At 38.8% G+C, this 25,447-nt stretch overlaps 1 protein-coding gene across 10 annotated transcripts in view; it reads right to left on the bottom strand.

Moving 5' to 3' along the window:
• The window catches only part of Gphn (gephyrin), a 420,062-nt gene that overhangs the window by 184,028 nt on the left and 210,587 nt on the right, over positions 1 to 25,447 (bottom strand). For 6 of the 10 annotated variants that reach the window (XM_029484276.1, XM_029484278.1, XM_029484279.1 and 3 more), the window contains 3 exons: positions 11,768 to 11,834; positions 3,681 to 3,953; positions 1,926 to 2,033 (listed from right to left, as the gene is read on the bottom strand). In XM_029484276.1, coding sequence (XP_029340136.1) covers positions 1,926 to 2,033; positions 3,681 to 3,953; positions 11,768 to 11,834 — 448 coding nt within the window. The remainder of the gene's footprint in view (positions 1 to 1,925; positions 2,034 to 3,680; positions 3,954 to 11,767; positions 11,835 to 25,447) is intronic. The other 4 variants (XM_029484280.1, XM_029484283.1, XM_029484281.1 and 1 more) reach the window with 1 other exon arrangement.

Here is a 25,447-nt window from a genome sequence, read left to right as displayed (position 1 = left end):
CTCCAGAGGGTAGCACATACCCTTAACTGCTGATTCATTTCTATAGCCCTCAAAAAAATTTCTGAGGATCTAATCTATTATTAGAACATGCTAACCTATAATACTGGTTATAAATGTAAAATCTTAGAATGACTTTATTTCAAAAACTCAGAATGTTTTCTATAATGGTTATAATAGCATTATAAAATGTATATACAAAAAGATACCCTTCCAATTTGGTAGCTTCACTAATTCATGAATATTTCACTAACATTTGCTAACTTCAATTTAAATTTGCTATGTGTCTTCTGACTAACCCAAGTTTATTTTCAACCAGATATGTCTTGTGGAATGTAAATATTCAATTATACATTTGATAGTACTATCTTTATCTTCTAAAAGACTGCTTGTGCTAAGTTGTTGGGCTTGCCCCAAAGTTATATATATATACTATGATTTCTAAGTATATAAAGCCAAATTTCAGCAATAGTGTCAGGGTTTGGTGCCTGTGTATAGGATGGATCCCAAGTTGGACTGGTCACTGGATGGCCTTTCCTTCAGTTTCTGCTCAATTTTGCATTTCCTTTAGATAGGAACAATTCTGGGTCAAAAATTCTGAAGATAGGTGGGTGGCCTTGATACTATTTCTGATGCTATGTTGAGCTTGTAGTCAGGAGCCTAGCATGGCTGTCTTCTGAGAGGCTCTACCAACAGCTGAGTGAGACAAATGCAGATACTCACAGCCAAGCATTAGACTGAGGTTGGGGACCCCTATGGAAGTTAGGGAAAGGACTGAAGGATGAACAAAAGTATCAATTAACCAGGACCCCCCCAGAACCCTCAGAGACTAAGCTACAAAGAGCATACATGGCTGGCCCATGTCCTGGCAGATAGGTAGCAGAGGATTGCCTTGTCTGGCTTCAGCGGGAGAGGATGTGCCTAATCCTTTAGAAACTTGAAATCCTAATCCTGGGGAAGGGGAGGGAGGATACTAGAGGCAGTGAAGTGGGGGTGGGTGGGTTAGCACTCTCTCAGAAGCAAAAGAGAGGGTGGATGGGATGAAGAACTTGGGGGAGGATGACCAGGAAGGGGGCAACATCTGGAATGTAAATAAATGAAACAGCTTAAAAAAAAAAAGAGAGAAAAATATCAAGAACCTAAAGGAAAAAGTTTACTAATAATAAAAGAAATAAAGATAGAGTAAAAAAAAATTAAAACCAAGTTTCACTTCATAGGTTGGTTTTCTTTCTTCTCCTTTTATTTCATATGCTAAGAATAGATGGAAATACTTTTTGTTGTTTTGCTTTCTATCCATGGCCTAGATTATTACTGTTAAGTGATTTATATCTAATAATTTTAATTTTAAATCTTTCTTTGTTTTTCTTGGGTAGAAAAGTAATATGTATCTTTAGATGCCTGTTTCTAAAGATTAATAATTATGGAATTTGCCTACTGAGCTGTCAGTAGTTGCAATGAGAACGCAGTTAAAGAAAACAAGATGAGGTGCAAAGTTCATGAACAAAATAAAGCCATTACAAATTAAATATTAGCTTGATCAAGCTTTTTAGATGTTAAGACACAATGTAATCCACCTAAGAGGACATACAAATTAAGCTAGGCAATTTATTTAAAGGTATTAAAAACCTATTAAAACAAACAAACAAACAAACAAACAAACATTAAAAAAACCCCAAAAGATCAAAGATCCAAAACCTGACTTCCAGAGCAATGAATTTCTTGAAAGCAGGTACTGAAAAATCATTATTACAGAATATAGAATTTTAATGATATCAGAGAAAGTTAAGCATAAAGGTTATCATTATGATCAATGACCCTGAAGATCTTTCACAATAAAATAACTCATCTTCCACATGTTATAGCCCAACTCCAAATAAAGAAGTATGATATATAGTTCCAAAATCATTATTCAAAATGCACTGTCTTACCCGTTTATCTGCACTGCCTGTTGCATGATGGGAATAACTGATGAGACCAGGGATGGGCTGCCCATGATTTGCCATGAAAAGAGCAGGACTGGTGTAGAATGGATGCTTCTAATGTATAACACATAACAATTATGAATACAATGAGAGTAAAACATGAATTTATATAAGCAAAATGACCAAAGAAAAAATGAAAACAAAGGGAACAATGAGGTGCCAAATTTTTAAAAGTCAAAGTGACAAAATCAGCTTTGATTTTATATGTTGTAAGTATTTTCCTTTACAACCAAAATTAATGGTCTTTTTTACCCTGATGGGTAAAAAAGAAAGAACATATAATGATTTAAAAATGAATGAATTTTTATTAATTGGTTCTACTAAAAAATTCTACTTCAATACTTAATGGTATGATTAAAATTTAATAGATTATTGAATGATCTACAGACAGAATCAATCTATCGACAGTGTTCAATGAAAGAACTAATGATTACCTAATGAATCATTAGATGAAAAGGATTTAGATGTGATTCTAATCTGTTTAATTTCAATAAGGAATTCAGAACAAAGCCATATGAAAAAGTTTTATAGATTTGAAAACTGATATTAGTAGCATTTACTAATATAGCTATAAAGTAGTATCAAGGAATTATATACTGCAGAAAAGATGATTTGACTAAGTATGTTTAGACCTTGACTTTATCAAAGTTCTTACAGCTCAATAAATCCTGGTTATTGCTCTGAACTATTATTGAAAAACTGTATTTTCCTAAGTGCTAGAAAAATAGTAACAAAGTTACGACTTTCTTATATTGTTCATTTAATAAAGGAGCAAACAAACTTTTTAAAAATTAAAAGAGATTTTTCTATGGTCATATCCAAAATATTTATATGACCTATCTAATTTCATATAGTAATTAAATTTTCAACTTGTAAAATATCTACCAGGAAGTTATTATCACTCCTAAGAATGATATGCTACTTTTTAAAGATAGGAAATCAAAGCAACTGGATCTCTCTAGGTATAAATATATCATAAATTATGTTCTGAGATATTAAGATGACCAAATTTACTCAAATAGCTCCTGGTATTATATTTATTTCAAAATTCATCTAAAGAAAATTTGTGTCATTTAAACTTTAGTGTCATTTTAAAATTTAAATTACTTTACTAAATTAAAAGTAAAATATATTTATTTCTTCTCTATTTCACTAGGATAATATATGTTTGTTAATATTTGAGTAAATATTTAGTTGAGGAAAATTCAAAAGCTGCTGTGTTTGAAATTTTTTTGTGGAAGGTAATTTTTCAACTTGACCTTTTTGGGTTCCATACCTTCATACCTGGTATAACGTTAAATTACTCTTTTAAACTAATTTCAAGAGTCATCTAAGGTCTTTTACTTTTGTTTTCTATCTCTTTAAGAATCTGTAGACGTTTGATGTTCTAAATACACAATCATTATACATTTAATAAAAACAGCAACTTTAAAAATTTAAATGTTATGTTGTTTATCATGTAGCTGTTATTTCATTAGGCAATGACATATCATTAGTGCCTCAGAGCTCATCCTAACTTTAGTGCTTACAAAGAATCTGTACCAGGACAGAGACATTGATAGAATGTAATGGATATTCTAGTTCTATTTTTAGGATGCTTTCAGGAAGTATTAACTCATGGAAGGATGAGATAGAAAGAGGGATGATATCAGTAATGTAGGCATGGGTGCTTCAGAATGCTGTATTTTCCAGTAGACTTACCTTTGCAGCAAGAGCTGCTGCAGTTATATGTGATGAGGAACTATCTTCTGTTGAAGCTACACCACTGTCTTTCTTTTCTTCTTCTTCTTCTTCACACTGAACTCCTTTGTCTTCTGTCTGTTTATGTGGGCTAGTTGTAGGAGGTGGAGAGAGAGGAGGTGGTGGGGAAGGTAAATCTTCAAGTTCATCATGCACCTCCTTTACTTTTACAATGGCATCACGTAAAAGGTCAATGGCATGAGGTAGAGCTGGCAGTATGAACTGAAAGCATTCCTGCCCAGAGACCAAAAAAATAAAAAAAAATAAAAATAAAAAAAATAAAATAAAAAAGAAGAAAAAAGAAAAAAAAAAGAAAAAAGTTAGGCTTGTAAACAAACATATAAAATGGTGACAGTCAAACTGATTCTTTTTTGGGAAAGTGTTTCTCTGTATAGCCTTGGCTATCCTGGAACTCATTCTGTAGACCAGGCTGGCCTTGAACTCAGAGATCCATCTGCCTCTGCCTCCTGAGTAGTGGGATTAAAGGTATTTGTCGCCACCACCACCAGGTGTTGTATTGGTTCCTATTTTTGGATTTGTATTTCTTTCTATTTTTTAGACTTGTATTTCTATCCATCTCAAGAATGAGTCATATCTGAAACATCTTTTAATGTGAAATGTGAAAATATCACAGCATATAGTATTTTTCATGTTAAAGGTTCTGGTGCTTAAGTGAATGCACACTATGCTTTCAAAGTATAATTTTTATATACCTTTGGATTTATTTGTGCTTTATATAGAAAGAATTGAAAGGCATGAGAGTTTTCTGATGTTTTGCTAGAGTGACACTTTGATCTAACAAACTTCATTAAAGAAAATGTTATACATCTACACAATGGAATACTACTCAGCTATTAAAAACAAAGACATCATGAATTTTGCAGGCAAATGGATGGAACTTGAGAAAAACGTTCTGAGGTAACCCAGCCCCGAAAGGATATACATGATATTATAAGTGGATATTAGCCATAAAATACAAGTACTATGCTATACTCCACAGACCCAAAGAAACTAAACAAGAAGGAAAGCCAAAGTGAGGATGCCAGAATCTCCCTCAGAAGAGGAAATGAAATAGTTCCAAGAGACAGAAGTGGGATGGAACTGGGAGGGAAGAAGATGGGGAGGGAAAGAGGCAGGGTTCAGGAACAGGTGTGGGGAAGGATAGGAGAGATGGCTAGATGGCCATGAGAATGAATGGAATTCTGCAACTGTTGGGGGTGAAAAAGTAGAGGGCGTCTCCAGAATGAGACAGCCTTGGCATAAGGGAGGCACCCAAGATTCAATGGGGGTGACTTTAGCTGTGACTCACTACATTGGGAATGTGGAACTCTTATAGCCAGGGAGGAACCCCAGTGGAGCGACAGACACCAACACACCCACAAAACTTTCAATCCTAAATTTATCCTGTCTACAAGAAATAAAGAATCAGGAGATGGAGTAGAGACTGAGGGAATGGCCAACCAATAACTGGCTCAACTTGAGACCTACCCAATGGGCAAACACCAATTCCTGACACTATTAATGATACTCTGTTATGCTTGCAGACAGGAACATGTTGTCCTCTGGGAAACTGCCTCAGACAGATACAGACACCACTGTCAAACAGTGGATGAAGCTTTGGGACTTTTATGGAAGAATAAGAGGAAGGATTGCAGCCTGAAAGGGATAGGAACTACACAGGAAGACCAATAGAATCAACTAACCTGAACCCTTGGTGTTCTCAGAGTCTGAACTACAAACCAAAGGCTCCAGCTGCATATGTACAGAGGATGGCCTTGTTAGACATCAATGGGAGGAGAGGCCCTTGGTCTGGGAAGGCTCGATGTCCAAATGTAGGGGAATGCCAGGGCAGGGAGGCAGGAGTGGGTGGGTGCATAGGGAAGCACCCTCATAGAAGCAGGTGGAGGGGGATTGGATAGAGGATTTCCTGAGGGGAAACCATGAAAGTGGATAACATTTGAAAAGTAAATAAATAAAATATTCAATAAAAAAAACAACATACATGTACTGGACCTAGGCCTCTCCATACTTATGTAGCAGATGTGCAGTTTGGTCTTCATATGGGGCCCAAACGACTAGAGTGTGTGGGGGTGCTATCCAAAAGCTGTTGTCTGTACATGGTATATATTCTAGCTGGGCTGCCTTGTCTGGTCTCAGTGGGAGAGGAAGTGACTAGCCTTGCAAAGACCCTAAATGCCAGAGTTGGGGGATACACAGGATGTCTATACCCACTCAGAGGAGAAGGGGAGAGGGTAAGGAGGAAGGATTGTGAAAGGGGGTGAATGGGAGGGGGTAGTGAGCAGGATGTAAAATGTAAAGTAAGGAAAAAATAAAATTAAATTAAAAAAAGAAAAAAAAATCAGTTTTCTTTGTTCAGACTGAAATTTTATTACCATAAATTATAAAGACTAGTATAGCTACTACATAACACTATGCAATCAGTAAAAATAGAAATAAAGTTGTATAGAGTTGTGAACAGAAATCTATATAATCTTTTCTTCATGTGCTATTGTTACCTATAATGCATCTCCAAAAAACAATAGGCAAGGAAATAGGTGGAATTCTTTCTCTTTCACACTAAAGCAACAGCTTAATAAAGTCTACAGGTATAGAAATATCTTAAAAAATATAGAAGCATTAATGCCATAGCTTGAAAGATGACTAATTTTTGATTCTCTGCTCAGTTGCTTACCATTTAAACAATATATAGTAGCCTGGACGTAGTAGTGCACACCTTTAATCCCAGTACTCAGGAGGCAGAGGTAGGCAGATCTCTGTGAGTTCCAGGCCAGCCTGGTCTACAGACCTAGTTCTAGTATAGCCAAGGCTATACAAAGAAATCCTGTCTTGAAAAACAAAAACAAAAACAAACAGAAAACCAACCAACAAAACAAACAAATGAAAAGCAGTATATTGTAAAGAATATAATCTTGATGAAACCGAGTTTTGATATTTTCTTTCAGCTTCCTGAGGCTATCTCCAGACATCAGAATGTCATGTCTGATAAAGTATTTTTATGTGCTGGCATTTTTGACTACCATATATCCTGAAAACTATGGGTACCAAAGGCTCAGGTTGGCATTTCTCATCAGCAATGATCTGCATGTCTATTGCCACTGTGTCAGGAACAGGATGGTAACATGTGCTTGATTCCAAAGGAGAGCAGACAATGAAAACATCTTATGTCTGCCCTGTGAGCTTTTCCCTTCATAATTTTAATCCACACTACCTCCCCATATAGATACTAGCTATAACACCTGTCAGCTCTGTGAATCCTTGTGAATTAGTACGTGGTTTTAGGAATCACTTGAAGTACAAGTACTCATTAGTGAGGCTCATCTTTTGGAATGTTCCAACTTTGCAGCTGGCTGAAGAAAATAAAAAAAAATTCATGTTTGAACCATAACATCTTCCAAGGGCCCGTGATTTGCCAGCATAATCTATACCTCTATGTTGTATCTCAGCTATACGTATACAATTACTTTTCTAACTTCTGGGAAACGTTCAATGGTATAACTACATATTCAGGAAGTAAAGCTATGGAAACTTATATATTGGAGACATTGATGCATGGGGCAATTGAAGTCATTCTGGGAATTCAAGGGTGTGTATTAAAGTAAAATATGTCTATGTCCATCCAAAGAACTCTCTCCTAGGATTAGGAATTGGCTGTGATCACATCCACTCTGGATGATTAAATTGGCTACATGGGCATAACAGGTAAGTGGATACAAGCTACTTACAGGAAAGCAAGATAGGGTGAATTAAGATATATTCATTTGCACCCTCTGAGTCATAAAACATCAACAATAACTGTTCTATCTGCCTACAAATAAGTCAGAAACTATAGAACACTAATATTCTAAAGGGGGAAAGGTCTATATACATTAAGATTGATGTTGGTTTGCCAGAGAGAAAAAATAAAGTGTGATTTTTAGGGCTCTGCTCCATCTACCAAATGTAAAAAAAGATTGATGTGGGTAACTCCTGAGGATAAAAATAAGTTTTAGCATTTCACCCTAGGAATAATAGTTTTGTCTTTCTCTTCACAGGGGAATTATGAAGGGCTCTTACATGCCTTTATGAGTATCTCTTCACACTCAACATTGGAGGGCAGATGAATGAGGAACATTCCTGCCGGTTGGATTATTTTCACTTTTGCAGGAAAGGGGAACTTGGACAAAGACACTCATAACTGTTTTTTTTTAACCTGACACAGTGGACACAGCACAGTGGGCGCCAGAATAGGAGACAATTTCTAAGCAAGAGGATGTTAAATATATCTTTAATTTGGGGGATGGGAGGAAGTCAGAATTCAGTCAGCGATGTTCACTTTTGCCCTTACTGCATCTGGACAAGCTAGACTTGATAGTGGATGCTACAGTATTGCCTAATTGGTGATACAGTCCACTAGTTCTTTATCTGTGTAACCCTACCATGCAAATAGGTGTGCAGTGAGTGAGAGGTACTATCAGGAGTATCTCTAACCTATGCCACGAATGCCCCATTGAGAATAGTTACATATATAGCTTAAAAAAAAAAAGACTTTTTTTTGATTCTTTTTTTTTTTTGATTAGATAACATTTCAAATGCTATTCTGAAAGTTTCCTATACCCTCCCCCTGCCCTGCTCCCCTACCCATCCACTCCCCCTTTTTGGCCCTGGCATTCCCCTGTACTGGGGCATATAAAGTTTGCAAGACCAAGGGGACTCTCTTCCTAATGATGGCCAACTAGGCCATCTTCTGCTACATATGCAGCTAGAGACACGAGCTCTGGGGGTACTGGTTAGTTCATATTGTTGTTCTACCTATACGGTTGCAGACCCCTTCAGCTCCTTGGGTACTTTCTCTAGCTTCTCCTTTCTCTAGCCTCTCCATTGGGGGCCCTGTGTTCCATCCTATAGAGGACTGTGAGCAGCCACTTCTGTATTTGCCTGGCACTGGCATAGCCTCACAAGAGACAGCTATATCAGGGTCCCTTCAGCAAAATCTTGCTGGCATATGCATTAGTGTCTGGGTTTGGTGGCTGATTATGGGATGGATCCCCGGGTAGGGTAGTCTCTGGATAGTCCATCCTTTCGTCTTAGCTCCAAACTTAGTCTCTGTAATTTCTTTCATGGGTAAAAAATGACTTTCTTAAAACTTTATTATTTTTTAAATGATTGTGTGGTTCTTATATGTGAATTTTTGAGATGACAGTGTCTTGCTGCAATATAAAATGTTAGGCCAATAGCACTAATTGTCAAAGATGTAAAACTTTGGATGAGTATAAATGAAAGGAGGAATGGAAGCCAAAAGTGGAAGAATTAAAGAAAAATTATGTAACACAGAAAATTTTACATTTAAGTGTTAAAAGAGGCTCAAAACAAGATAGGTAATGATTAATATCACAAGTATAATGAACACTTGAAATGGTAAAGTCACATATTGCTGAACCAATATTTGAAAACTGACAAGCCTAGAAAGCTGAGCAACATCACTGCAGAAGACATTCTGGTCATCTGATATAATGATGCATCAGTTAACTGTTACTGTGAAGAGAACTCTTGTAGAGGAACTTTAATCCAGCAATATGGGTGATCTGATCACATCCAAAGACCTTCTAGGCCTTTGTGATCCAGCTGGAATGCAGAAACACTCTTAGTACACACCTTTAATCCCTCTGTATGGAATTCTTTAGTACATACCTTTAATCCCAAACAATGATGTCTAATTGAGGGGCAGACAAAGTGACAAATCAGAGAATGGTTTCACAGAATGAGTCAGAGATAGCATGGAATGTACTCACTAATAAGTGGATATGAGCCACAAAAGTACAAAATACCCAGGATACAACCCACAAAATTCAAGAAGGTTAAGAAACTGAAGGACCTAAGTGAGGATGCATAAATCCCACTTGGGAGGGAGAAGAAAGCAGATGGGGTTGTCATTCCACAGTCAAAAGCTGTGTCCCAGAATTGTTCCTGTCTGAAGGAACTGCAGGGATAAAAGTGGCGAAGAGCATGAGAGAAAGGAGGTCCAGTGAAAGGCCCCAATTGGGACCCAACTCAAGTGAGGATTGGGGCCCTGACACAGCATTACTAATGTTGTCATGTGTTTATAGACATGAACCTAGCATGACTGGCCCAACAAGCAGCTGAAAGAGTCAGATGCAGATACTAGCACCCAACCAATGAATGGAAGCTGGGGACCTGTGATTGAATTGGGGGAAAAGCTCGAAAAAGCTGAGAAGGAGGGTGACTCTAGAGGAAGAATGGCAGTCTCAACTGACCTGGATCCCGAGATCTCTCAGACACTGAGCCATCAACCAGGCAGCATACACCAGCTGATATGAGGCCCCTGACACATATACAGCAGAGGACTGCCTGGTCTAACCTCAGTGAGAGAAGATGCATCTAATCCCCAAGAGACTTGAGGCCCCAAGGAGTGGGGAGGTCTGATGGGTGGGGGGTGGGGGTATCCTCTTGGAGATGGGGGGTGGGGAGAGGAGGTATGGGATGGGGGAGCAGTTGGTGGGTAGTCTGGGAGGAAGATGAAGTCTGGACTGTAAAAAAGGTTTAAAGAATAATTAAAAAAAAAAAAAAACAAGAGAATGGGAAGAGAGAGCTCAGTACAGTCAGTTCAGGTAAGTGGAACTGAGTTTGGTGATTCATCTGGGAGTTAGTAGAGTGGCACAGTGCAGTGGAGTTGAATGTAGTCCAATGCAGGTCAACAGAGGCAGTTGAAGCCAGGGAATAAGAAGGAGCCAAAAGATTAGAACAAATCGTCAGAGATAGTTTGAGACCAATTCAGTGAGAAGCTGAGAGAAGCCAGATAGAATCAGTCAGTTTGGAGAGGAATTTGAGCCAGAACAGCTGAGTTGAACCAACTAGCCAGAGTTCAGAAATGGCTAGAAAGGATGAGTTTATTTAGCAGTTGGCCTTGCAGATGACAATTACATCTGGCAAATAACAGTTACTTTTACAAACTCCAGTAATTCAGTATTTTTCTGATCCTACTTTAATCCAATATATTTGGAGTTTATTTTTTCAGTTGTATAATTTCTATATCTAGGTATGCTATAATGGCATTACTATTACCATAGCACTACTGATATTGTTGGCCAAATATATTTGGAAAGTAAATTAGAGCCTCCTTAAATGTGTAACACCAACAGAAAATGATTGACCAACAAAGAACTGGAAATTGTTTCAGGCAATTTCTGATATACAGTACTACATGAATGTCATATAGTACAAACAACAAGAGATCAAGGTAATAAATGAATAACTTAAAATATGAAACCATACATAATGTCTTTAAAGGTTAGATTACATGTTTCTTTAAATCTAACCATATTTCATGTTCCTGCTTGCAAATCAGGCATATTCTCCTTAATAATATTGCTGTATTAAGTGATATAAATGTTACAGTAAATATATCTCTGAGTAATGTTAATTGTTTGGTAAAAGTCCTTACCCAAAGACCAGACAATACCATACCAAATGTAGTGCAGGATTATCACTCAGAAAGAGTTTAGCCTTGCCTTTAGCTACTAGAAGGGAGACTTCTAGTACACTAGACTGTCTGAGAGTGTTCTTGTTTGCCAGAGGACTTGGGCAGCCAGATTGCCTAACAATGTGAATTACAATGCAGGTTTGGCATGACTTTGCCTCTGAAAGATATTGGAGACTAAAGAGATAAAGACTAAAATTATGGAGATAAACAAATCATGAATACACAGGAAGGAGACAAAGGAAGCTCTGCATCTGGTATGTTTAAATAGACCCCAATCTACTTCTGTTGGTTCATTTTAATCTTTCTTCTTTCCGTCTATAAACCGTAACTGTATGTATATTATGTGTTAGTAAATCCTATGATTCTAATGATTTTTCATAATTCTATGAATTATGAAATTTGAGGGCGCTGTTTGGGAATAACTTGAATTTGTGATTAGTGTCAGCAGTGAGCATTCTTATGGTGTATTCAACTTTTTGGTTGTTTACTCTCACAGTTGATTAAAAGTCCATTCATAAAACGCCATCCATTTAGTGTAAAGAATGCTTACCTGAGATCCTTTCTTGCTACCAGGTAGGTTAATTATCAGAGTTTTCCCCCTTATTCCACACACTGGTCTAAAAAGAAGGAGAAAGAAGATTGAATAATGAATTACAACAAATATTTCACAAAGGCCAAACATACTGTAAATATATGAGGGAAATTATTATAGAAATAAAATGTTACAATAAGCAATTAGAAATTGTTATACAAATTGGACATTCTGACTGATGTTTTATTTTATTTTATTTTTTTATTTTTTAAATTTTTTATTGAATATTTTCTTTATTTACATTTCAAATGTTATTCCCTTTCCCGGTCCCCCTCCCCCTCCTGCCCCCGGGAACTCCTACACTAGTGACATGAAGACACGCCCTTGTGTGCGTGGGTTCAGATCTGCTACATTGCCTTTTTGTATTGTCTTGATAGCTTCTGTCCTAAACCCTTGAAAGAGACAAGTCTGACTGATGTTTTATAATAGTGCTTAGAACATTAAATCTTAAAAAAAAAAAAGGATTGAACACAGAATGAGAATAAAGTACCTATTTTAAAGTAACCTGACCTTTGTATAACAGGCTTTTTGTTTAATTTTAGCTTTTATAAATTGTAAAGATTCAAGGACACATTTCATTAATATGTCTAATGTAGTAATATTAATGTTCAAAAATCTAAATTAGAAAGCATTCAAAAATTGGGTTTCGATTTGCTCTTTAACTTCTCAATAAGTCTAGAAAGTAAATTTCACACATGAATTGCTGTGGGGGGGGAGGAACAAAAAAGCTTAGTCATATACAGAACCATTGATAGTAACAGGTGTTTTATTATAGAAAGGTCTTGGATGGATCATTTTCAATTTCTTTTAAAATTGTTTTACTTTTCAGATTGTTTAATTATAATATTTACACCTTCCCTTTCTTCCCTTGAGCCATCCCTCATGCCCCCTCTCTATTCTCCTTCAAATTCATGTTTTTTTTTTTTTTTTTTCTCAGCTCCTCCTGGAGCTGAGCAGCATGTCTGCCTGGATGCTGCCTTCATCATAATGGACTGAACCACTGAACCTGTAAGCCAGCCCCGATTTAATGTTGCCCTTATAAAAGTTGCCTTGGTCATGGTGTCTGTTCATAGCAGTAAAACCCTAACTAAGACAGAAGTTGGTATCAGGAGTGAGATATTGCAGTGGTAGGCCTGACCATGCTTATTTTTTTGGAAGAATGTGGATATTGAAAATCAGTAGAATGCTTTAAGTGGGGCTTAAAGGGCTATCCAATTAGGAATATGGAAGACTTTGTTGCTGAGAGTTCTACAGCTTCATCTGAAGGCTTCTAGGAGAAGACTGGCTCCCATGTGGTTAAGATGAGGGTCTTATTGCCTACTCCACAGCGACACAGTTCCTCCAACAAGGCTACACCTGCTCCAACAAGGCCACATATTCTAATAGTGACACTCCCTAGGCCAAACATATTCCAGCCACTACATTCCATTTCCTTAACATGTTTAAATCCTTGAACATAGGATTCAGCTCCATCCATTTCACTTCCTGGTGCTCCTTTATTACTTGAACCATACATTTTATATTTTTCCTTTCTCAGATTACTTCCTTTTATAACAATGCTCTTCATAAGACTAAAGCAGAGGCCCCCAGCACATATATTGAAGAGGGCTGCCTGGACTTGTCTCAGTGGGAGAAGATGTGCCTAATCCCCTAGACACTTGAAGGTCCAGGGAAAGGGGATGCCTAGTGGTGGGTGAGGGGGAATCACCCTCTCAGAGGAAAGTGGGAGGAGAAATGGAAATGAGAAACTCTGGTAGGGGATTGCGATGGCTGGAATGTAAATAAATGAACTAATTTTTAAAAAAGACTAAAGCAGAGAACAAAGTATCTGCTGGACTTTTTTTGAGACTTCCTTTGTCAATGCAATTAATATAAATCTCTTTAGCCTTAGGTAGACTCTTCAGACAAGGGCAAAAAGCAGCCACACTCACACTCTTCACCAAAATAACATACAAACAGTCTCTAGGTCACATACTGAAATTCTTATCCACTGAAACCACATGGTCCAGGTCTGCACAATTACAATCCAGAAATATTGGGCACACTCGTGATCCAGATATTAGGGTTGGAAGACACTTTTTTTTTTTTTCCCCGAGACAGGGTTTCTCTGTATAGCCCTGGCTGTCCTGGAACTCACTTTGTAGACCAGGCTGGTCTCGAACTCAGAAATCCGCCTGCCTCTGCCTCCGAGTGCTGGGATTAAAGGTATGTGCCACCATCCCCAGATGACACTGTCTTTTGATCTGAATCTTGAGTGGTAATGAAAAGCTTAGGCCCAGGCATGGTGGTACACATCTTTATTCCCAGCATATAGGAAACAGCCATGGAGATCTCTCAGTTCAAGGTCAATTTACAGAGCAAGTTCCAGTACAGCCAGGTTTAGGCAATGAGGGAGTTGGAAAACAGAAAGCTGGTAATAGAATAACAGGGCCATGTTCTAGCCCCAGCAAGCAGAACTCCACAGCTTTGGCCATGTGGCTCTGGGTTAAGAGTCAAGAATAGAAAGGATTACTCTGACAACTGATGCTGGTTAACTGGAGCTAAGAAGTTAGCAGTGATTAAGAAGACACCAGCATTACTGAGGCAAAATCTTCTGGGAAATGTTTCTGATAGTACAAAAAAGCCATATTCCAGAGATAGCCAAGGTTGTTCCTCATGCTGCAGCTGGACTTGGTAATGTGTAAGAACCACCCAAGTGTGAAGGTCTGAAGGGATAATCATCTGAGGCTTGGCACTGTTAGAGTCAATGGAAGGTACTGATGAAGGCAGAGCCTCAGTTGCAGTTGATGGCCCAGGACTGAAGGGCTCATACAAAGAAGTTGAGGTTTGACACCCTGGAGAGAGTCTACTGTGCCACCATCCCCAGCAGCCTCCTTGCAGCAGAAGACTCCAGTGTATTGGAAATGCCAATATCATGGGATGACCGCCAAGGACAGCAGCAGCAGTGGAGTGGAGTGGAATCAACAAGAGCCTAAAGTGCTGTAGATGGCAGAGCTGGAGAAGTGGTGGTGAAGTCCAGAAGATCATGTGTGGATGTCAGTCATTGGAACCAGAAGCTGTGAATCTGAAGTTGCTTTGGAAGCCCCAAGATGTTAAAGATGCCAGAGCTGTGGAATACTTGCAAAGAAAGCTGATAACACGGAGTGGAAACAGGGCAGGAGAAAAAGTTTGTTGTAGTTAACAAAGATGAAAAAGAAGTTGGAGATCTGAAGACTGCTTTGACATCAGGCATGGAGATGTAGAGTTCAGAGTGTGCCCAGTTGGTTTCTTGTCTTGCTTTGGGGATTACAGTTAAGTGATTATACGAATCTCAGAAGAGACTTTGAACTTTTAACATTGTTGAGACTGCTATAGACAATGGGAACTTTGGAAGTTGGATTAAACATATATATATTTTTTATTATGCTATGGCCAGGCATAGCTCCTATAGACTCATGTGTTTGAACAAGCGTGTAGGGACCAGAGAGTGGAATGTGGTAGTTTGAATATGGTTGGCTCATGGAGTGGCACTATTTGGAGATGTGGCCATGTTGCAGGAAGTGTGTCACTGTGGGGATGGGCAAAGAGACCCTCCTCCTAAACATGTGGGAACCAGTCTTCTCTGATCTGCCTTTAGATGAAGATGTAGAACTCTCATCTCCTCCTATACCACGTCTGTCTGCCTGGATGCTGTCATGTTCCCACCTTGATGATAATGGACTGAACTTCTGAGCCAGTCCCAATTAAATGTTGTCTTTTAAGAGTTGCCTTGGTCACGGTGTCTGTTCACAGCAGTAAAACCCTAACTAAGACACTAAAAAATGTAAAGCCAAAGTACTACTAGGATTATTGAAGTCCCACCTTGACCCTCAACTCCAGGGTTTTGTGCTTGCAGGGCAAAAATACCTACCCTTAAGTTATATCCCAATTCCCATATATGAGATTTATATTCTTTAAACTATATTATATAAACAAGAGTATAAAATGTAATAATAATATTGATTAATGGAAAATTATTTCTTTTAGATTTTTTTATATGTATGTGTGTGTGTGGTAAACACGCCTATGTACCTGTGCGTTTTTATGAGTGCGGGTGCATGTGTGAACAAGTGTATTTGGAGTCCCAAAATTAAAATTCAGTCACTTCCTTGATAGTTTTCCATTGTATTTATTAAGGAAGGGTCTTCTGCTGACAGTTTCATAAGCTATATTATTTTAATATACATATATGGATATCATTAAACATATATTCATCTATACATAACACTTCCAAAACCATACATTTATGTATGTGTGCGTGTGTGTGTGTGCATGCTCACAGGATTTTAGCATGAAGTGTATTTCTTTTGAAATCTGATCAGCATTGTTTTCTGAGTCACAATCTTCATCAGATCAGCTATGACTACTTGCAAGAGACTTAGGATTGGGCCTGTGACTGTTCTGATGTTCTTTAAGAGGAGTGGCTGGGGGATCACAGTCACTGCTATTACCTTAGTTAATTATATATAATTCTGACCTACGTGTAAGTGGCTTTGGGGTCATGGTAGGTGCTAGAGTATACAGAATGTGCAAGATTAGTTGAAAGAGGGACTTCAACTATACAGCCATTGGGAGGTCATTATCCACTGGTTCTAAGACTATTGATTTTTATTGAATTTATGTATGTGTAGTCATAAAGTATGTTTTATGTTTCATGTTTATACAAAGCCTTTGGTTTGTACAATGTACAAGAGTTAGTTATAACAGGGCTTTTACTTATAATAAAAGAATCTTAGTAACATGTAACTGTTAAGTACATCTGCACTACTGAATAAAGAAAAGAAAAATCTAATCCTTGTTTGCTCAAAACTACTGCATTGTATGGAATTTTATCAAATGCTTTTGTGGGACTTTGCTATGTGACTGTCTCCTAGTAAACTCAGTCTTAACAATATGACCACCCAAATGTTAACTTAAAATGGATGAAACCAATGGACATGCCACACTGAATTCGGAAAAGGTCCTAAGTCCTTAGCACTACACAAAAACTACAGGCAAATGAGTAAGGTGGGAGTGGGAAAGGTAGCTCTCCATAGAAAAGAGCACACCAACTGCTTGTTCAGGGCCAAATGGTCAACACTGCAAACATATATACAATATAACCTATTGGGTCCACACGTACACACACTTATGCAACAATAATTGATGGAAAGAATGTTAATGAATTCGAAGGAAAGTTGGGAGAGAGTACATGGGAGAACTTGAAAGAAAAGGGAAAGGAGAAATGTAAATAAGATACAATTTTGGTCAGGCAATAGTGGCATGTGGCTTTAATTCCAGAACTTGGGAGGCAGAGGCGGGTGGATCTCTGTATGTTTGATACCAGTCTGGTCTACAGAGCAAGTTCTAGGGTAACCAAGACTACACAGAAAATGTCTTTGAAAAAAAAAAAGCCTTTCTGAATCACTTGAAATACCCATAGGCTTGTCGAACTATGTATTTTATTAATATGGTGATTCAGGATAAGAAATGAGCATCTTTGTTCCTTTTAAGTCCATTGGATCTTCATTTTGTGTGTGTGTGTGTGTGTGTGTGTGTTAGTACCTTATGAAGATGTTATATCAGTTTTAGACAAGATATTGGTCTATATTTTTCCTTTGTCTCCACTCTCTTTTTATAGTCTTGGCAAGATTTTCGTAGCTCATAATGTGAATTGGAAAAGAGCTCATTTAAGACTATATTTTTTGAGCTTTAGTAAAGTTTCTTTTATGAATTTGGATGCTCTTGCATTTGTAGCATAGATGTTCAGAATTGAGACATCCTCTTGGATTTTCCCGTTGATTAATATGAGTGTCCTTCTTCATCATGCTTGATAACTTCTGGTTGAAAGTCTATTTTTTGGATATTAGGATGGCAACTCCTGCTTGTTTCCTGGGACCGTTTGCTTGGAAGACCTTTATCCAAAATATATAAAGAACTCAAGAAGTTAATCACCAAAAGAAAAAAAAAAACCAAACAACCCAAACAAAAATGGGATATAGAAATAAAGCAAGAATTCACAACTGAAGAATCTCGAATGGCTGAGAAGCACCTAAAGAAATGTTCAAAGTCTTTAGTGATTAGAGAAATACAAATCAAAATGACCCTGAGATTCCACCTTACACCAATCAGAATGGCTAAGATCAAAACCTCAGATGACAACAAAAGTTGAAGAGGATGTGGAGAAAGAGGAACACTCTTCCATTGCCAGTGTGATTGCAAACTGGTACAACCACTCTGGAAATTAATCTGGAGGTTCAACAGAATATTGGAAATATATCTATCTGAAAATCCAGCTATACCACTTTTGGGAATATACCCAAAAAATGCCCCACCATGCCACAGGAGCACGAGTTCCACTATGTTCATAGCAGCCTTATTTGTGATAGCAACAAGCTGGAAACAACCTAGATTTCCCAAGGTAGAAGAATGGATACAGTAAATGTGGTTCATTTACACACTGGAATGCTACTCAGCTATTAAGAACGAGGACATCCTGAGTTTTGCAGGCAAATGGATGGAACTAGAAAATATCTTGAGTGAGGTAACTCAGACCCAAAAGGACATTCATGGTATGTACTCACTAATAAGTGGATATTAGAAAAAAAAAAAAAGAAAAAGAAAAGGAAAAAAAGAAAAAAACCCATACAGAAAACACAAGATACAGTCCACAGAACCACAGAATTCAAAAGGCTCAACAAGCTGAAGTGCCCAAATGAGGATGCCTCAGTCCCACTTGGGAGAGAGAAAAAAGCAAACACAAGTGGGGAAGGAGGGGGTAGGGAATGTGGATGGGGTGGGGGGCAGTGAGGGAATAGAGGGGAACCTGATCTGGTATAGGGTGAGGGAAAAGGACTGAAGCCCTGAGTGCCAGCAGAAAGAATGGAAACAGGCAACCTCAGGAAATAGGAGGTTGGGGGGGGGACCCCAGAATGCACCAGAGACCTGGGAGGTGAGAGACTCCCAAGACTCATAGGGAGGGACTTCTGACAGTAGGGAGAGGGAACCCTTATAGGGCCCACCTCCAACAGAAAGGCAGAACATCAAATGAGAGATGGGGCTGAGGCTAAGGAGGGAGTGCTCACAAAAAGGGAACTCCAAAAGACCCAACAAGCAGCTGAAAGAGTCAGATGCAGTTATTTGCACCCAACCAATGGACAGAAGCAGCTGAACCATTGTTGAATTAGGGAAGGCTGAAAGAAGCTGAGGAGAGCCACCTTGTAGGAGGACCAGCAGTCTCAATTAACCTGGACCCCCAAGATCTCTCAGACACTGGACTACTAATGAAGCAGCATGCACCAGCTGATATGAGGCCCCCAACACAGATACAATAGAGGACTGCTGGGTTTGGACTCAGCCAGAGAAGATGCATCTAACCCTCAAGAGACTTGGAGCCCCAGGGAGTGGGGAGGTCTGGTGGAGTGGGGGTGGGTTGGGAATATCCTCTTGGAGGTGGGGGGAGCAGGTGTGGGATTTGGGACAGTCTGAGGGTGGACTGGAAGGGGGATAAAGTCTGAACTGTAAAACAAGATTAAGGAATAAATTACCCCCTACCCCCCAAAAGGGAAAAGGCCATGAGGCCTCAACCCTACAAATAACTACAGGTAACTGAAGAAAGCTAGAGCAGGAGAGGTAGTCTTCCCAGGGAAGGGCACATTAATTGTTTGTTCAGTCCCAAATGGTCAATCCTGAAAGCATACAGCAAGTAACCTTACATGGGCTGAACCAATTATGTTTAGGCATATATATGTATAGACAAGTACATGTATGTGTGCAATAACAATTAGTGAAAAAAGAGGCTATGAATTTGAAGGTGTGCAGGGGTGAGGAAAAGTGAGGGTAGAGGGAGAGGAAAGGGGAGGGATGATACTATATAATCAACTTGCAATCTCAATTTCTATTTTTAAAGTTAGGACCCTTCCCCTACTTCTATTTTTTAATTGCATATTTTCTTTATTTACATTTCAAATGTTATCCCCTTTCATAGTTTCCCCTCTGGAAACCTCCATTCCATCCTCCCTCCCTCTGCTTCTATGTGGGTGCTCCTCCATCCATCCATGCACTCCCTCCTCCCTGCTCTGACATTCCCCTACACTGGGGCATGGAGACTTCACAGGACCAAGAGCCTCTCTTCCCATTGATGTTTAACAAGTCCATCCCCCCCCCCCGCCCCCCCAGCACTCCATGTGTGGCTGGAGCCATAGGTTGCTCCATGTACACTCTTTGGTTGGTGGTTTAGATCTGTTAATTTGTGTATCTGGTGATTTGCATGCACTAAATCCTTTGTGATGTAAAGTTATGAGTCTGACATATGTCTAATGGCATGTTTTTACCTCTATAGTATTGAGCCAGGATAGAAAGAAATTGTAGACTGGAGAAGAGAGAAAGAGTCTGTAAATTTAGACACTGAATAAAGGCTCTCACTAGCTGAGAAGCAAGAAGCACTACACAATTAGCATCTATTTTCAATGCTGGTAATATACAGTTAATATTCCTCTCATAGATGTTATATGTTAGAATATAAATAATTATGGCAGAAAGCCTAAATGCATATGGCCCTTTTACTAGGGCCCATTCCTATCCTCAGACATTACTTAAGACTCTCAAAACACATTGTACTGGCTGGTTTTGTGTTAACTTGACACGGCTGGAATTATCACAGAGAAAGGAGCTTTAGTTGACAAAATGCCTCCATGAGATCCAGCTGTAAGGCATTTTCTTAATTGATCAAGGGAGGAGGGCCCCTTGTGGGTGATACCATCCCTGGGCTGGTAGTCTTGGGTTCTAGCAAGCTGAGCCAGGGGAAGCAAGCCAGTAAGTAACACCTCTCCATGGCCTCTCCAACAGCTCCTGTATCCTACCCTACATAAGTTCCAGTCCTGACTTCTTTTGTTGATGAACAGCAAAGTGAATTGTAACCACAAATGGTGACAGAATCACAAAACATATTTCCCTAAAAGACAGCTAGATTCATTTTTTCATATATTTCCCCCTTCAATTATACTACTAGGAAATACTGATCATTTCATTATCCTAAAGTTTTTACCAGTTCCAGCATCTATAAAATAATAATAATAATAATAATAATAATAATAATAATAATAATAATAAATTCTACACATGCTTTTCAAACTGGCAGCTTTCAATTAGTCATATGCATTTAAGCATCTCCAATCTTTTTGTGATCTGACCATTTCTTTTTATTTTTTAGTTACTATACGGCTGCCCCACAGTTGACTTTTCTTTAACTAATAAAGTATGTTTTGGTTGATTCTAGGTTTAGGCTACTATTAATAAAAGTTTTATAAGCATCAATATGCAGATTACACAGGACTCTGTTTTCAGTCAATGGGGTAAATAACCAGGATTTCCTTGTGTAATTCAGATAAATTACATGTTCAGGTATTACAATAGAGCCATTAAAAAGCAAAATAAAAGGATACAGAACTGAGCAACACAATCACTTAACTGAATAGGTAGGCAACTATAAAACACTCAACTATGCAGAATAACATACATTCTGCCCCAAAACATACACCACAGTTACCAAGAATCATCTTACACTGGACCACATTGAATTTGAAAGACTCATGTGTTCTCTTACTATACTGATGGCAACTTAGAAGTTAAAAGCAGAAAGACGAATAGGAAAATCCTTGTATACCTGGAAACTAGACAACAAATTTGGGAATAATCTGTAAATCAAAGAATAACGCTCAAAAGAAAAGCAGGATAATATTTGGTTCTTTAAAACCATCAAATTGAAATAGTTTACGCAAGAAAAATACAGAAATGCTAATATCAAGAGTGTAAGTGGAGGCTGAGATGATGGTTCAGTTGGTAACTAAAAATGAAGATCTGAGTCCAAATCCTAACAACCTATATTTATGAAGAATAGTACAGCAATGGTGGCATGTACTTTTAGAATCCCACATTTAGGGAGACAGAAATAGACAGAACTCTGGGACTTACTAGGTAGACAGTCAATCTTGCCTGCTTGAACAATTTTCAGTACAGTGACAGATCATGACTCATAAAAAAGACAGACAATGCCAAGGAATGACAATCAGCATGACCATCTGACTCCCACATGCACATGTGCACTGCATATACATGCTTGTGTGCACCCCCAACTCAGGGGAGTAGTGCTGATATTGAAGACAAAATGAAGAATAATCCACATGCGCAAACCAGACAATTTCTATAAATTGGACACATTTCAGTAAAGTACAAAATATCCTATTTACAAGAAGAAAGGGAATACATTGCTTAAAGTTTCTAGAAAGCACATGTCCTGGCTAGTTTATTGTCAACTTGCAGAAGTTATCTGGGAAGAAAATCTATTAACTGAGAAAATGCTGCCATAAGATTTGCTTGTATGAGTCAGGCAGTGGTGGCCCACACCTTTAATCCCAGCACTTGGGAGGCAGAGGCAGGCAGAATTCTGAGTTCGAGGCCAGCCTGGTCTACAGAGTGAGTTCCAGGACAGCCAGGACTACACAGAAACTCGAATAAACCAAAAAAAAAAAAAAAAAAAAAAAAAAAAAAAAAAAAAAAAAAAAAAAGATTTGCTTATTGCAAATCTATATTGCATTTTCTTAATTGGTGATTGATGTGGGAGGACATAGACCATTATGAGTGGGACACATCCCTGGGCAGGTCCTGGGTTCTATACAACAAGCATGCTGAGCAAGCCATTTGAAGCAACCTTGTAAGAGGCACTCTTCAATGGCCTCCATCAGCTCTTGCCTCTAGGTGTTCCTGCCTTTTGTTTCAGAGATGGAGTATGACTTAAGAGTTTTAAGGGTGGGAGTCTGCCACTATCAGCCTTCACATGAAGATGTAGAACTCTCAGCTCTGCTGGCATCATGCCTGCCTAGATGGGTGCCCTACTCCCACTTTGATGATGAGGGACTGACCTCTGAACCTGGCTTCTGTGACCTTTTACATTCTGTCAGGATCTTTCAATGCCAGTACCATGGGATGATCACCAAGAACAGCAGCAGCAATGGAGTGGATCAATCTGAGTTTAGAGTGCTACAGAAGGCAGAGCTGGAGAAGTGACACCAGCCCTTTGGAGGAGCCCAGAAGATCATATGTGGATCCCAGACATTGAAACAGGAAGTTGTAACTTTGAAGTTGCCTTGGAGACCCCAAGACTTTGGAGATGTCAGAGCCATGAGCTATCTGCTAAGGAAACCTGTTAACAGAGTGGAACCAGCCCAGGAGACAGAAGTTTGTTGCCAACAACAAAGGTGAAAAAAATAGTTGGAAATTTGAAAACTGCTTTAATATCAGACATAGAGATGCACAGTTTGTAGTTTGCCCAGTTGGTTTGGTTTCCTGTCTTGCTTTGGGGATTACAGTTTAGTGATTGGATGGATCTCATAAGAAACTTTGAAATTTTAACATTGTTGATACTCCTATAGATTATGGGGACTTTGGAAGTTGGGCTAAATGTACTTTTTTAGTATGGTATGTTTAGGTATGGCCTCCATAGACTCGTATGTTTGAACAATCCTATGGGGGCCAGGGAGTGGAATGTTATGGGTTGTATATGCTGCCCAGGGAGTGGCACTATTAGAAGGTGTGGCCCAGTAAGAGTAGGTATGGCCTTGCTGGAGTAGATATGTCATTGTGGGCATGGGCTTTAAGACCCTCATCCTAGCTGCCTGGAAGTCAGTATTCTAGAAGCCTTCAGATGAAGATGTAGAACTCTCAGCTACTCCTGCACCATGCTTGCCTAGATGCTGCCATGCTCCCACTTTGAGAATAATGGGCTTAACCTCTGAACCTATAACCCAGCCTCAATTAAATGTTATTCTTATTAGAATTTCCTTGATCATGGTGTCTGTTCTCAGCAGTAAAACCCTAACTAAGACAGGTGGGAAGGAAAGCTTTAATTGGGATGTAAAGTAAATAAATAAATAATAATAATAAAGAAGCCCTAAAAAAAAAAAGAGTTTTAAGGGTGAAATAAACCCTTTCCTTCCCACTTGTTTTTGGTCATGGTCTTCTCTCATAGCAGTAGAAACCCTAATTAATATAGTGTGATTCTATGACTGTTAAAACTTTAAGAGGCCAGAGAGATGGCTTAGCAGTTAACAGCACTTGATGATCTTTTAGGAACAACACTATGAGGAACAACTATGAGGAACAACAATATGAACCAACCAGTACCCCCAGAGCTCCCAGGGACTAAACCACCAACCAAAGAGTACACATGGTGGGATTCATGGATCCCGCTGCATATGTAGCAGAGGATGGCCCTGTCTGTCATCAATGGGAGGAGAGGCTCTTGGTCCTGTGAAGGCTCTATGCCCCATTGTAGGGAAATGCCTGGACCAGGAAGCAGGAGTGGGTGGGTTGGTGAGCAGGGGGAGGGAGGAGGGGATAGGAGGTTTTTGAGGGGAAACCAGAAAAGGGAATAATATTTGAAATCTAAATAAAGAAAATATCTAATATAAAAAAGTACAGATATTCAGGAACTTGAGTAGAAACGTAGTTATGGGGCATGGGGAACTAGGGTTAGACACTAGAAAGTCCCAGGCTTCAGGGAACTGAGAGGCTCACAGTACCCAATAGTGATGACTTTAGCTGAAATACCCAACAAAGGGGAGATACAACTTGTAGAGACCACCTCCAGTAGATAGGCCCAGCCCCCATTTGAGGGATGGCCACCTGTGCATCTCAAAAATTTTAACCCAGAAATGTTTCTGTCCAAAGGAAAGACAAGCACAAAAAAATGGAACAGAGATGGAAGGAAAGGCCATCCAGAGACCGCCCCACCTAGACATCCATACCATCTTTGCCCCCCCCCCCATTGCTGGTGCCAAGAAGCGCTTGCCGACAGCAGCCTGGTATGGCTGTTCCCTGTAACTGTAATATGAGTATTCTTTCCTCCTAGATTGCTAATTAAAAAATATATTATAGGCACTTTCTAAATTGAAAAGCAGTCTGAGGTGTAAGTTCAGGTCGCCTCTGAGCTTGCATGGTGATTTTCAAACAGGGCACCTATGGTTCTTGTGCAATTCCTAATACTAAAACAACTAGCTTCCAAAAGGGTAATAAGAGAAAGACATAGGAACTGTCCTTATTAGTACATTCTAAGGCATAACAGCCAATGGAAGTTGTGACACTGGAAGTCAGTGTTTATGTCGAAACTTCTACTATATAAAGCAGAAATTTATAAGCAGCATACAGAATGCCAAATATGCCTGGAAGTGGTAACACATGCTTTTAATCCCAGCACTCAGGAAGCAGAGGCAGGTGGATCTCTGTGAGTTCAAGACCTGCCTAGTTTACAGAGCAAGTTTCAGAACAGCCAGGGCTATACAGAGAAACCCTGTCTTGAAATATCAGGGAAGAAAAAAATCCCAAATGAAGGTGTATGTCCTTATTGCCGACTTCTAAAACCTGTTCTATGGTGTAGTTGGTCAAAATTAGTTATAACTTTTATCATTAAAATTTTCTCTGATAACTGCAAAGTTATAAAACAGTTACATTAGAATCTGCCAACTTTGGTTTTTTTCTATCATCTTTTTTTTTTTTTGATTTTTAATATTTTTATTACATATTTTCCTCAATTACATTTCCAATGCTATCCCAAAAGTCCCCCATAGAGCCCCCCACTTCCCTACC

Source organism: Mus caroli, chromosome 12 (assembly GCF_900094665.2).
Source record: "Mus caroli chromosome 12, CAROLI_EIJ_v1.1, whole genome shotgun sequence".
In the NCBI taxonomy this organism is placed as follows: Eukaryota; Metazoa; Chordata; class Mammalia; order Rodentia; family Muridae; genus Mus; species Mus caroli.
Note: the sequence above shows the minus strand (reverse complement) of the source record. Positions and strands in the feature narration are given on the sequence as shown.